Genomic DNA, 13,126 nt, shown 5'->3' with positions numbered 1-13,126 from the left:
GGTGTCTGTATTATTTAGGGCCAAGTAAATGTTTGTCATAAAGCCAGTCCATCAGATCCTGAAGGTTTATTGAGACTTCCACTTCCCACCACTCCCAGCCCCCCAGATTGTTCTCTGCTGCATTTCATGACAATCCCTAGGGCAAGTAGGGGACCTAGTTAACATGCCTGTCTTGCTGGTAGCTACTTGAGGTTGGTGAGTAGGAGCTGTGGTGGATATTGTTTTGGTATTGAACTTTGAAGAACTAGTGAAGACTGGTGGGGTTCGGTTCTTCTGTAAGGGGGTAAGTTGTCGAGGGGGAGACCAAAGGTGGGAAGTGGTCTGGGTGGGAGTGCTGGGGTGTAACAGTGGCTATGCATGAGCTGGGTGGCAAATGCCATAGGTGCTGCATTACTCTGGGGAGCCCCAAACAGATGGGTCTGCAATAAGGAAACAGGCCGAGGTGGAATGCAAAAGCTGGCTAGAAGGTAGCTTCTGGCTTTCAGCTGTTGGGAAGGAGTAGAAGGAACTTGGAGTTTTTATAGTTTAGCCAGATCCAGGCTGGGATGGCTGACAGCCTAGCCTCAGCTAGGCTAGCCTAGCAATGGGGCCTGGCTTAGGAATGGTTACTCTGGACATGGGACAGGGATTGCCGGGGAATTGCTGGTGCTCAGAAAGCAGAAGCAGTGTCTTGTGGGTACAATATGGAGACTTGGGGCTTCCAGGGGAGAGATGGGGCCTGCCTGGGCCAGCCCCTCAGGTCCGACGAATTTTCATCTCGGTGCGCTTGAGGGAGTAGTAGAAGCCTTTCCACTGGGCCCAGTTGATGCCGTTGGCATAAGAGAGGTGGGAACCACCCAGGTAGAAGCCATTGAGGTTGGCGAAATGGCAGCTTCGGAACCAGAAGGCTCCCGAGGAGAGGGCTGCACAGTTCTGCACGAAGAGGTCCTGGTCTCGGTCGAAGGTGGAGAACTTCTGGCCACTGTGGTAGGACAGGGAGTCACCTGGCAGAGGGAGAAAGGATAGAACTACTGAGGCCAGGAGCAGAGCCTTGTGCTGGCAGGCTGTGAGTGACAGCAGTTGATGAATGACAGACAACATGTGGCATCCTATTGGGATGGAGGCACCCTGCCCGAGCCACAGAGAGAAACAGCTGTTCTGCAGAGCGGCCTGGAGCTGGGGCCTGGAGCAGGGCCAGGGTGGCTGTTCCCGTGACTGGCGACTGGCGTTGGTCTGGAGAGAGCTGTGGCCAGCTCTTCCAAGCCCAGAAGGGATGAAGGAGGGGCCTTAAGGAGCCATTGAGGCAGGGCCAGTCGTATGTGATTGCTCCCCCTACCCCATAGGGGTACCTGCCCCGCCATCCTCGAAGCCAGCCACGTAGAGCGTATAGCCATCCTCCTCAGCACTGACCGCATTGGGGGAGATGGAGAAGTCAATATACTTGGCATAGGCTGTGTTGTTCTCAAAATCTTCCAAGTCCACTCGCAACTCATACTTCTGCTTCAGTGTCAGGAGGTGCAGGTTCTGCAGCCCTAAGGAGGGGCGGTGTCTGGTCAGCAAAGACTTGGCTGAGAGGCAGCCCCTACCCCGTGGCCCCACCTTACCCAGCCAGTACTCCCCGTCAGCACGGCCAAAGCCCAGCTTGTAGTCGTTCCAGCCCCGGAAGAAACTCACTGAGCCGTTGAATCTCTTCTGGAAAACCTAGACGCAAGAGGACAAGGGCCTGGATGATGGGGGTTCAGTACCCTCCGGGGCTCTGCCCTGTCCTGCCCTGCCCCCCAGGCCTGGCACTGCTGAGCCAGTTTATTAAGGACTTGAGTGAGTATGGGGGAGCTGCTAAAACAAAGCATGCACTGGCTCTGGCCCCCCATTAAACATCTGCTGCTGAAAAGGGGGTACCTACCTGGCCTCTTGCCTGCTGAGAGACAGGAAGGGGAAAAGATTTAGGGGGAGTTGGAGGCTGGGGACTGTGTGATAAGGGAGGACTTAGAGGACCTAGCTGTACTGTGTGGCCCAAGACAAGCAACACGATGTCCCTGGGCCTGTGGTTTCTCATGTAGGAGAGGCACCTACCTAACAGGACCCCTGTAGGGACAGCATGCAGTAACCCTCTCAAGCACCCGAGTGTTCGAAGCCCTGGGTCCCCATAAAGACGAGGAACCCAGTCTGCAGCAGTGACCCTGACTCATGCAGCGGCCTGAGCCGCATCTGGCCGGAGGCTCCTCGGCCACTCACCGTCCACTTGCCGCCCTCAGTCGTCATGTCGCAGAAGACAGGCACAGGGACGCTGGGGCCAGAGGGGTAGATGAGGTACACGCCATCCGCCTGATAGCCCTGAGCGTAGATGTCATCACAGTCCAGGGGTTGCTGAAGGCAGGACTTCTCCAGAGCTGACAGCAACAGTGTGGGGACAGCAAGGGGGAAGACTAAGGCATAAAGGACACCTCAGCACCCCAGTTTTTCCCCAGGGCTCAGGGACCCTGTCAGCAGACAGATTTCTCTAGGGGCCACCTGCCAATTTGTAGAGGAGGAGACAGTCCTGCAGAGCCTGGCTTCCAGTGGCCCGGGAAGGGGGGCTACTTACCATCTCCCCGGATCCCAGAGGCCTGTGGGGCACAGGGAGGTGTAGACAGCAGCAGCAGCAGCAGTGGCAGGGCTGGGAGAGCCTGGTGATGGGAAGCAGGCCCAGTGTAGTCCCCAGCATGGGCCAGACACCTCCCAGGCCTCCCCACTGCCCGAAAACCTGCTGTCTTCTTTTCCCTTCTCTACTCTCCGGGAAAGGCACAGTATCCCCAGAGCTTAAGTGTCAAGAGATCCCCACTATCCTCCTCTGTCCCCTATGGGGCAAGAGGCTTGTCTCCACAAACGGTCTTGGTCCCCCAGGCCAGTACCTTCATGCTGTCAGCTCAGTTCAGAGAGGCAGGCTGTCTGGGGCCCCAGACTGCAACCGCCCACAGATATGTGTTGGGTCTGAGCCCACAGACCTAGCCCCGCCCCTGGAGCTGCAGAATGCCCCCCCCCCCCCAGTAACCAGCCCCCAGCATCAGCTTACACTGTCAGGGGCCAGGGGACCACCTGGGTCTCATTAGGCCTGTCAGGGAAGCACTGTGGACCAGACATTAACTCCTTACCAACTGCAACTGCTCCCTGGACCCCATTCTGCCCCCCCCCCCCCCACACTGCTTGACTTGCAGCCCCTTGGCAAGCCCAGCTGGCCTCTGCCCATCCCCTGCTTCCCGACAGGCCCTCTGCAGATGTCTGCTTCTCTCCCCTTCTTGTCTAGTTGTTTAATCAGCCATTTGGGGAGGGTAGGAGGTGGAGGTGTCCATGGGCCCGAGAGAGGGGTCCCTACTTGGGAAGGCCAGGTAGGGTAGGCAGCCCCAAAGCTCCTGATGTGGGAGCCGTCTGGCCTGGAAGGAGACAGGGCCAGCAGGGGCCAGCAGGGGCCAGGCAGTCTTTTGGCAAGCCTGGGACATTTCTGAGCCATGAGCACAAAGTTGCAGGCGGCCAACAGTTCTGTCTGCCTCGACTGGAGCCAGGGCCCTCTCCAACCCCTTCCTGGCCCCCTCCCCTGCTGGGTGTCTATACCCCCACCCTTCCCTCTCCCACAGTTCCCCAGCCCATCTGGATTGCCTTTGTTTCTCCTAGTCCCACCCCTCCTCCCTTCCAAACCCATCTGCTCTCAGGGCGGCCCTCTCAAGCAGTTTCTCCATTTCTGTCCTGACTGTGCTTCCCTTGCCCCCAGCATGGCTGGTTTCTCTGTCCCTCCTGCCATGCTTACTACCCAGCCTCTTCTGTTCTTGTTTTTCTCTCCTTCCAGCCTCTGTATGCTGGAAGAGTTGTCCCAGGTACCTAGTCTGTGTTCCTGTTTAAGCCTCCAGTGGCTCTCCATTTCCTGAGGCCAACACTTCGACTTGAAAGCAAATACCAACCTGTTTCAGCCTCCCTTCAAGACCATGTTCCTTGCTACTTGAGACTTTTTGGTTTTTCGAGACAGTGTTTCTTTGTGTAGCTTTGGAGCCTGTCCTCGAACTTGCTTTGTAGACTAGGCTGACCCCGAACTCACAGAGATCCACCTGCCTCTGCCTCCTGAGTGCTGGGATTAAAGGTGTGCACCACCACTGCCACCACCCGTATTTTTTTTTTTTTTTAACATAATTACATTTAGTGTTCCATCTGCATGTGTGCCTGCACACCAGAAGAGGGCACCAGTTCTCATTACATGTGAGCCTCCATGTGGTTACTGGGGATTGAACTCAGGACCTCTGGAAGAGCAGCCAGTGCTCTTTACCTCTGAGCCATCTCTTAAGCTATGTCTAGTTACCCAGACTTCTGGTTAGCAGGTTCCTGGGCCTTGGCCTGGGTTGTTCCCTGTGTGCCCACGAGTCTTTCTTCTTGCCGTGAGTGCTAGTGGGCAACATCTATGTCTCCATTTCTGCATACTCAGCAACCACCACAAAGCCCATACATTCACAAAGGACAATTTTTTTGAGCACCTACTATGTGTTATACAATATGTTGGCTGCCAGGGATGCAAAATCAGCCCCTGGAATGGCCAACATGTTTGGGACAATGAACCACAAATATAACTTATACCTCGAAAGGATACAAATTAAACAGGTGAGATGTCCAGAGCAAAGAGATAGCTCTGGTTTAGCTCCCCTCTTAGACCCAGGAAGAGCCCCTTTGGGCCTCCTTGACATCGTGTGTGTGTGTGTGGCTGCTGGTTAGAGAACTCTCTCTGTATAGTTGTGTTGAGCCCCGGTGTTCCAGAGCTAGCTGCCAGTGTTGAAACCCACGTGCCACCATCTGTGAAGTTGGAATAACTTGGGCAGATTCCTCTGTGCCTCGGCTTTTTCCCCTATGGAATGAAGATGATCATATCTACCTCTTGGAGGTGTAAGGGTTCAAGTACCAGGAACAGTGCCCACATCTACTTATCAAAAGGAGAAATCTTAACCTAATTAAACTCAAGTTTATTTGAGCAATTATAAAGAGAACAGAACAAGGCGACACAAAAGTGATTTGTGAGCTGGGCAGTCCTAGGTGGAATCAGACAGTTCCCAGGAATAACAGGCTCTGACAGCGCTTATAAGAAACAAGTGTGTCAGAGACTGCTTAATTGGTTACAGTTTAGATGGATAATTGGTTCCTGAGCCACCCTCAGTTAACTGAAGTCAGATGCAGTGCAGGAGCTGAAGCTGAACCAGTGGCCTCCCATGAACACTATCTGATGGACCTGCAGTAACGATTTAGCCCAGATTAGCTCAACAGCATCATCATAAACATCATGACTGTTCTCAGATGAGTGGGTCGTTCAGTTTTCATCCTTGTCTGTGGAAGGCTGACTTGGCTGCTCCATAGTAATCCTCTCATTAATCCAGATTTTTAGCTGGCTCATTGTCCAGTCTCCCTTGTGGCTGGGTGAGGTCACATGTCTGAATTTGGAGCAATAAGATGCAAAAGGAAGATAGGTGGATCTTTAGTTCTCCTTCTGCTTCTCTGAAGGGGATGGCTGGAGACCTAGCTGCTATCTTGGACATGGGAATGAGGTCTCATGGGGGGAGGGGGAGTGGGGGATGGAAACCAATAGAAGCCCTTCCTGCCTTGTGGAGTGGGTGGAGGCCAGGCCTGCACTGCCCTACCCTAAACCTTAAGTGGAAGAGAAAGAAACTCTCATGCAGTTTAAGCCTCTGGATTGTTTCCGTAAGACAGCTGTATCTCACCCTAATCTCTAGCAATACTAGCACAAAGCTACAGAAAGGAAAATAACTGTGTGTGTGTGTGTGTGTGTGTGTGTGTGTGAGAGAGAGAGAGAGAGAGAGAGAGAGAGAGAGAGAGAGAGAGAGAGAGAGAGAGAGAAAAGTCATTACCACAAATAAAAACATGTCCAAAGTTAAGTAAGAGAGACTTTTGAGACCATAACTCACATAGGAGCAGAGATAAGGAAATGAGTGGCCCAAACTGTCATATTGTTATTAAATCAGTGATTTTTATGATAATGTGCATTTGTAGTGTCTAGGCAGGCACTCTGCTGGCACGTGTCCCTCCAAACAAATGCTAAGGATTAGCTTTAGGAATTAGTTTAACTCCTTCTGAAAAGAAATTTGAAATCACATACAAGGAGTCAGTATCCTTCCTCTGAAGATACTGTCTGCAAAGAATTATCCAGCACTGGCAGGCTGGATGCCACAGTGGACGGTCCCAAGCCCGTGCCCATATGTGCGGCACTAACTGGACTCAATGATTATTAATGACAGCTTTTTAAAAAAAGTTGACATGAAGTTGGGAGACGGAGAGGGGCACACTAGGGAGAGTGGGATTAAGGTAGTATTGGTGAGCATGCTAAATATCTATTGTATGAATTATGAAACTTCCAACTAATAAAAATATTAAAATACAAACATGAAACGGAGCTGGGTATGTGGTCTAGGCCTTTAATCCCAGCACTCGGGAAGCAGAGGCAGGCAGATCTCTGTGAGTTTGAGGCCAGCCTGGGCTACAAAGCGAGTTCCAAGACAGCCAGGGCTCAAAAAACCAAACAACAAAAACAAACACAAAAACATGAAATGGAACTGGACAGCGGTTAGCAGCACTGGCTGCTCTTCCAGAGGACCCAGGTTCAATTCCCTGTACCCACATGGCAGCTCCCAACTGTCTGTAACTTTGGTCCCAGGGAATCTGATGCTCTCTCTCTGGCCTCCGTGGGCACCAGGCACACACATGGAACACAGACATACATGCAGGCAAAACACCCATACACATCAAAATAAGAAAATAAAAATAAAGGTGTGAGCCACTACACCTCTCAATTAAAAACAAAACAAAAAAGAAATGTCAAAAAAAAATTACTCCAGCTCACTGAAGGCTACATAATGTAGGACATCATTTTATTGCCTGCTTACTTTGTGTTTTAGTTAGGTTACTATTGTGTGATGAAACACCATGACCAACACAATTTATAATAGAAAACATTTAATTGGGGGCTTGTTTACAGTTTCAGAAGGTGTCTTAGGGATTTTATTGCTGCGACAAAGCACCATGACCAAAAAGCAAGTTGGGGACGAAAGGGGTTATTTGGCTTACACTTCTCGATCATAGTCTATCATTGGAGGAACTCAAGCAGAGCTGGAACCTGGAGGCAGGAGCTGATGCAGAGGCCATGGAGGAGTGCTACTTACTGGCTTGCTTCCTCTGGCTTGCTCAGTCTGCTTTCTTTCTTTCTTTTTTTTTTTCAAGATTTATTTATTTATTATGTATACAGAAGAGGATGCTAGATCTCATTACAGATGGTTGTGAGCCACCATGTGGGTGCTGGGAATTGAACTCAGGACCTCTGGAAGAGCAGTGGGTGTTCTTAACCACTGAGCCATCATCTCTCCAGCCCATAATTTACATTTTTTTTTTTTTTTTGAGCTGAGGATCGAACCCAGGGCCTTGTGCTTGCTAGGAAAGCGCTCTATCACTGAGCTAAATCCCCAACCTCTGCTTTCTTATAGAACCCAGAACCACCAGCCCAGGGATGGCATCATCCACAATGGGCTGGTCCCTCCCCCACTGATCACTGATCATTGAGAAAATGCCTTACAGCTGTATCTCATGGAGGCTTTTCCTCAACTGAGGCTCCTTCCTCCCTGCTAACTCTAGCTTGTGTAAAGTTGATTCACAAAACCAGCCAGAACAACTGACCCTTGTCAACGTGACACACAAACACATCACTATTAACACAACTCTTCCTTTCTTATTCATCCCCACGATCTCAGATTAAGAACATAAATAACCATAAAAGTCACAGTCTTTACAAATTCAAACTTTAAAATTTCAGTCCCATTAAAATAGACAATCTCTTTTAAGATCCAAACCAAGTCTTTTAGAATTTAGTCTTGCTCTTTTTAGTGATGTCTCCTAGGCAGTGGGCTGTGTCAGGACGAAGCTGACTATCTCCTTCTCTGCCACTGGCTGTCAGAAACCCATCCAGAGGATGATGAACACAAACTTTTCGTACGTTGCATGAGAAGCGCATGGCCACAGAAGTAGGTGCTGATGCTCTGGGTGAAGAGTGGAAGGGTTATGTGGTCTGAATCAGTGACAAACAAGTTTTTCCCATGAAGCAAGGGGCTTTGACCCATGGCAGAGTGCACTTGCTGTTGAGTAAGGGGCATTTTTTGTCATAGACCAAGTAGAAGAGGAGAGAGGAAGTACAAGTCTGTTCAAGGACGCATTGTGGATACCAATCTGAGTGTTCTCAACTTGGTTATTGTAATAAAAGGAGAGAAGGATATTCCTGGACAGAGAGATACTACTGTACCTCGTCGGTTGGGACCTAAAAAGAGCTAGCAGAATCCGAAAGCTTTTCAATCTCTCTAAAGAAGATGATGTCCACCAATACATTGTCAGAAAGCCATTAAACAAAGAAGGCAAGAAGCCAAGGACCAAAGCACCCGAGATTCAGAATTTTGTTACTCCACGTGTCCTGTAACACAAATGCTGGTGGACTGCTCTGAAGAAACAAGGGACAAAGAAAAACAAAGAGGCTGCAGAATATGCTAAACTTTGGGCCAAGAGAATGAAGGAAGCCAAAGAACAGCGCCAGGAACAGATCGCCAAGAGACGCAGGCTATCCTTGCTGAGTCCAGTCAAAAATCAGTCTTTAAGGGTAACAAATAAATAATCATACCTTTAAAAAAAATTCAGTCTCTCAACTATATGCTCCAGTAAGATACTTTCTTACTTCAAGAGGGAAAAATCAGGGCACAGTCACAATCAAATCAAAGCAAAACCAAATTCCAATCATCCAACGTCTGGGATCCACTCACGATCTTCTGGGCTCCTCCAAAGGGCTTGGGTCACCTCTCCAGCTCTGCCCTCTGCAGCACACACAGCTTGTCTTCTAGGCTCCACCTGGCTCCACTCCACTGCTGCTGCTGTTCTTGGTGGTCCTTCCATGGTACTGGCCCCCCCAGAATGCTGGGGTCTTCTGCTGCAACTGGGCTGTACTTTCACTAATGGCCTCTCATAGGCTCTCCTCATGGTGCCAAACCTCAACTTCTCTGCATGACCCCTCAGTCCTGGGCCTTCAACTGCCGCTGAGGCTGCACCTTTACCAATGGCCTTTCATAGTGCCAAGCTTTGGCTGCTCTCCACGACCCCTTCATGCCTTCAAAAACAGCACCACCTGGGTGACTCTTGCACATTATCAAGTCCGGCTGCCAGCACAAGGTACAACCTTGGCCGCCTCTGGAACACAGCTTTTTGCGCACTCAGGAAACACTTCCCAGAAGATTTCACCTCAGTGATGCTGGTCTCTCCTTAATCACTGCTAATTTCTTAGCTCCAGCCGACCATCAAGTATCCCAGCAAAGCAAAGTTTTGCTTTAGTAGTTCTGCCATCTTATTAATAATCACAGCTGATTCTTCCGCTCTAGCTAACCAGAACCACAGGATCTTAATTCAAAATCACAAAAGGCCCCAACAGAGTCTTTAAACTTCCCTCTGAAACTTTACAAGCCGGGCCTCGATCCTCTGTACTGCTGCCCTCAACAGCCTATCTTCCAGTTCCCACAGAACATCCCAAAGAGCTCTCAACACTCAATGACTTTTCCAGCTCAAAGTTCTAAAGTTCTTCCATAATCCTCCCCCAAACATGGGTCAGGTCTGTCACAGCAATACCCCACTACACTGATACCAATTTGTCTCAGAGTTTCTATTGCTACACCGAAACACCATGACCAAAAAGCAAGTTGGGAAGGAGAGGGTTACACTTCCATCATTGGAGGAAGTCGGAACAGGAACTCAAGCAGGGCAGGAGCTGATGCAGAGGCCATGGAGGAGTGCTGTTTACTGGCTTGCTCAGGCTGCTTTCTTAGAGAACCCAGGACTGCCAGCCCAGGGATGGCACCACCCACAGTGGGCTGGGCCCTCCTCCATTGAGCACTAATTGAGAAAATGCCTTACAGCTGGGTCCCATAGATGCATTTCCTGAACTGAGAGGCTCCTTCCTCTTTGATGATTCTAGCTTGTGTCAAGTTGACACAAAACCAGCCAGTGCCGGGCGGTGGTGGCGCACGCCTGTAATCCCAGCACTCGGGAGGCAGAGGCAGGCGGATCTCTGTGAGTTCGAGGCCAGCCTGGGCTACTAAGTGAGTTCCAGGAAAGGTGCAAAGCTACACAGAGAAACCTTGTCTCAAAAAACCAAACCAACCAACCAAACAAAAACAAACAAAACCAAACCAGCCTGTACAGAAGGTTAGTTCATGTCCATTATGGTGAGGACTGGGGCAGCAGGCAAGCGTGGCTTATGGAGCTGAGAGCTTACATCCTGATCTTTAGGCAGCAGACAGAGAAAGAGATGGCGGCGTGAGGGGCGGGGACAGACCGGCGTGGGCTTCTGAAACCCCAAAGCCCGTGCCTAGTGCCACACCTGCTCCAACAAGGCCACACCTCCTAACCTTTCCCTAACAGTCTGCCAACTGGGAACCAGACATTCAAATATATGAACCGGTGGGGGCCCTTTTCCTCCAAACCCCCACAACATGGCAGACATACTCCCAAGGTTTTCTTTTAGGGGGGCGGGGTAGAGAGGGATCCCCTCTAAGTAGGTTGGATGCTGCCTTACCCAGGCATCCTCGTAATTCCATGCAAGCACATGACAGCGGGGTATTGGAAGTGTGATGTCCTGGATGGGAGACAATGGCTTGAGAAACAGAAGTGTTTTCACTTTGTGCAACCCCCATGTGCCAGATCTCACCCTTATCTCCTGGGCTTCAGAGTCCTTTTCTGAAAGTCCTTGCCTGCCTGCACCTTGAAGTGTTTTCTCCTTTTATCCTTAGTCTGTGTGCCTGGTTTTTGCTGGTGTGTGCTACCCTTCTTACTGTAGCCCTAGCACGCTTTGGAACCAAGTATTTTGATATCTCCAGCATTATTCTTTTTGCTGAGGATTGCTTTGGCTATTTGGGTCCTTTGTTTCCCCTGAATGATTTTAGGATGGTTTCTTCTATTTCTATGAAGAATGCAATTGGAATTTTGGTGTGGGGGTTGTACTGATTCCGTAGATCCTTTTCCGTGATATTGTCATTTAGACAGTATTACTTCTGCTGGTCCATGAGTTTGAGAGCTCTCTCCATTTCTGAATGTCTTCTATTTTGTTAGTGTTTTTAAGTTTTCATTGTAGAAATGTTTTACTTCTTTAGTTAGGTTTATTTTTAGATATATATTTTTTAAGATTACTGCGAATGGATTATTTTTCTGATGTCTTTCTCAGCATGTTATTGGTCCATAGAAAATCTACTGGGGCGTGTGTGTGTGTGTGTGTGTGTGTGTGTGTGTGTGTGTATGCATTTGCCTGTGCTTCTGATATGGAGGCCAGGGATCCTCTGGAGTCTTCCTCCATCTCTCCCCATCTGTTTCTCCCCTTCCCTGACACTCCTTGCATGTGGTTTCAGATACGTGCTACCACACCCAGCTTCCACACGGATGCTGGGGGTCTGAGCTAGCTCCTCATGCTTGTGCAGGGAGGACTTACCCACTGAGCATCTCCTCACCCCAAGCTAGTGATTTACACACACACACACACACACACACACACACACACACACACACACCTATATATTGTCTCTCTCTATATATATATGCATGTATATATATATATGTTGACTTTTTGTATCCTACTACTTTGCTGAAATTTAGTTATCAAATCTAAGAGTTTTCTGATGGAGGCTTAGGGTTTTTGTTTGTTTGTTTGTTTTTTCACGACGATGTTTCTTTGTATAACTGCCTAGACTGTCCTGGAAATCACTCTGTAGACCAGGGTAGCCTTGAACTCACAAAGATTCTCCTGCCTCTGCCTCCCTCCCGAGTGCTGGGATTAAAATTGTGAGCCACCACACCTGGCTGCCTTAGGGTTTAAGTATGGATTATATTGTTTGCAAATAGAGAAACATTGACTTTTTCTTTTTCTGTTTGTATTACTTTTATTTTTCCCCCTATTGTCTCGATTAAGACTTCAAGTACTATATTCTATAGATTACAAAGATTCTGCACAGAAAAGAAAATAGTTAACAGAGTGAAGAGAAAGTCTACAATATGAAGTGCAGGGAATATCTCTGCCAGCTAAATATGTGACAAGTTATTAATATCTAGAATATATAAAGGACTGGAAACTAAATACCAAAAATAAAAAACAAAAAAACTAGTCTGATCAATAAATGGGCAAATGGAATGGACAGTTCCCTAGTGATGAAGTACAATGCCCAGTAACAGTATGGAAAAAAATATTCAGTGGCCACAACCACTAGGTAAACAAAAATCAAAACCACACTCTCAGATTCTTTCTCACCCAAGCCTGAATGGGCATCCTTAAAAACAACAACAAAAACCAGTAACAAATGTTGGTGAGGATCCTGGGCAAGAAGAAACAGCATGGCCACTATGGAAATCAGCATGGAGGTTCCTCAAAGAACTAAAACCAAAGCCACCATACAGAGCAGCTACACTGCTTCTGGGAATACACCCAAAGGGACTGACTTCTGCACACTACAGAAACACCTACAGGTCCATGTTTATCACTGCATTGCTTGAGGTATCCAGGTTGAGGACTCCCGCTAGGCATCCATCAATCGATGAATAGATAAAGAAAATGTGTTTCATATCTACACAATGGAGTGCTATTCAGGCATTAAACAGGACACAGTTATGCCATTGCCAGGAAATGATGGCAGAGAAGAGAACCATATTAAATAAAACAAGTCAAAATCAAAAAGGCAATTATTGCATGTTTCCTCTCCTATGTAGAACTAGATCTTCTACCCAGGAAGTACTGGGAAAGGAGGGAACGAGCAGGGGAAGGGAAGGAATAGAGAGAATGGAGGTGAGTATGGTCAATGGTGCACTTGAATGGTGTGTCTCTTTGAAACCCATTGTTTGTACGATGAATACTAACAGAGCCTTGAAAGTTGAAAAGGAGAGGCAGCAGGAGCAGGGTGAATCCATCCTTTGGGCATGGAGACCTGCTGTTTCAGGGTCCTAACTCTCAGCCAGGAGGACTTGGCACTGGTTGGTGATGGCCTTGCCGTGCAGTGCCAAGTCCTCCTGGCTGGCTCAGATTCAGAACCCGGCTTTGTTCTCAGTCCTCCTGACGGCTTCACTTTCT

The 13,126-nt window shown here is 48.8% G+C and overlaps 1 protein-coding gene and 1 pseudogene across 2 annotated transcripts; one reads left to right on the top strand and one right to left on the bottom strand.

Moving 5' to 3' along the window:
• Positions 1 to 51: 51 nt before the first annotated feature.
• Positions 52 to 2,927, bottom strand: Mfap4 (microfibril associated protein 4). Of its 2 annotated transcripts, XM_036196715.1 has the most exons (6): positions 2,871 to 2,927; positions 2,564 to 2,645; positions 2,215 to 2,369; positions 1,584 to 1,680; positions 1,329 to 1,511; positions 52 to 983 (listed from the first exon to the last, which is right to left on the bottom strand). In XM_036196715.1, exons 1-6 carry the CDS (start codon positions 2,874 to 2,876, stop codon positions 736 to 738), a joined length of 771 nt encoding a protein of 256 aa, XP_036052608.1. In that variant the 5' UTR covers positions 2,877 to 2,927; the 3' UTR covers positions 52 to 735. The 2 variants fall into 2 exon arrangements, with proteins under 2 accessions (XP_036052608.1, XP_036052607.1); XM_036196714.1 differs by having other exon boundaries at positions 1,329 to 1,680.
• A 1,567-nt stretch (positions 2,928 to 4,494) lies between these two features.
• LOC118588673 lies at positions 4,495 to 9,069 on the top strand (annotated as a pseudogene).
• The last annotated feature ends 4,057 nt before the right edge of the window (positions 9,070 to 13,126 follow it).

Source organism: Onychomys torridus, chromosome 8 (genome assembly GCF_903995425.1).
Source record: "Onychomys torridus chromosome 8, mOncTor1.1, whole genome shotgun sequence".
NCBI lineage: Eukaryota > Metazoa > Chordata > Mammalia > Rodentia > Cricetidae > Onychomys > Onychomys torridus.
This window is presented reverse-complemented; position numbering and strand designations above follow the sequence as displayed.

Coding starts and splice junctions, on each gene's coding strand:
- Mfap4 (XM_036196714.1), bottom strand. Junction 2,370..2,563: donor CTCTGGGATCCGGGGAGATG/GTAAGTAGCCCC, acceptor TGTTGCTGTCAG/CTCTGGAGAAGTCCTGCCTT. Junction 1,681..2,214: donor CTGAGGGCGGCAAGTGGACG/GTGAGTGGCCGA, acceptor TCTTGCGTCTAG/GTTTTCCAGAAGAGATTCAA.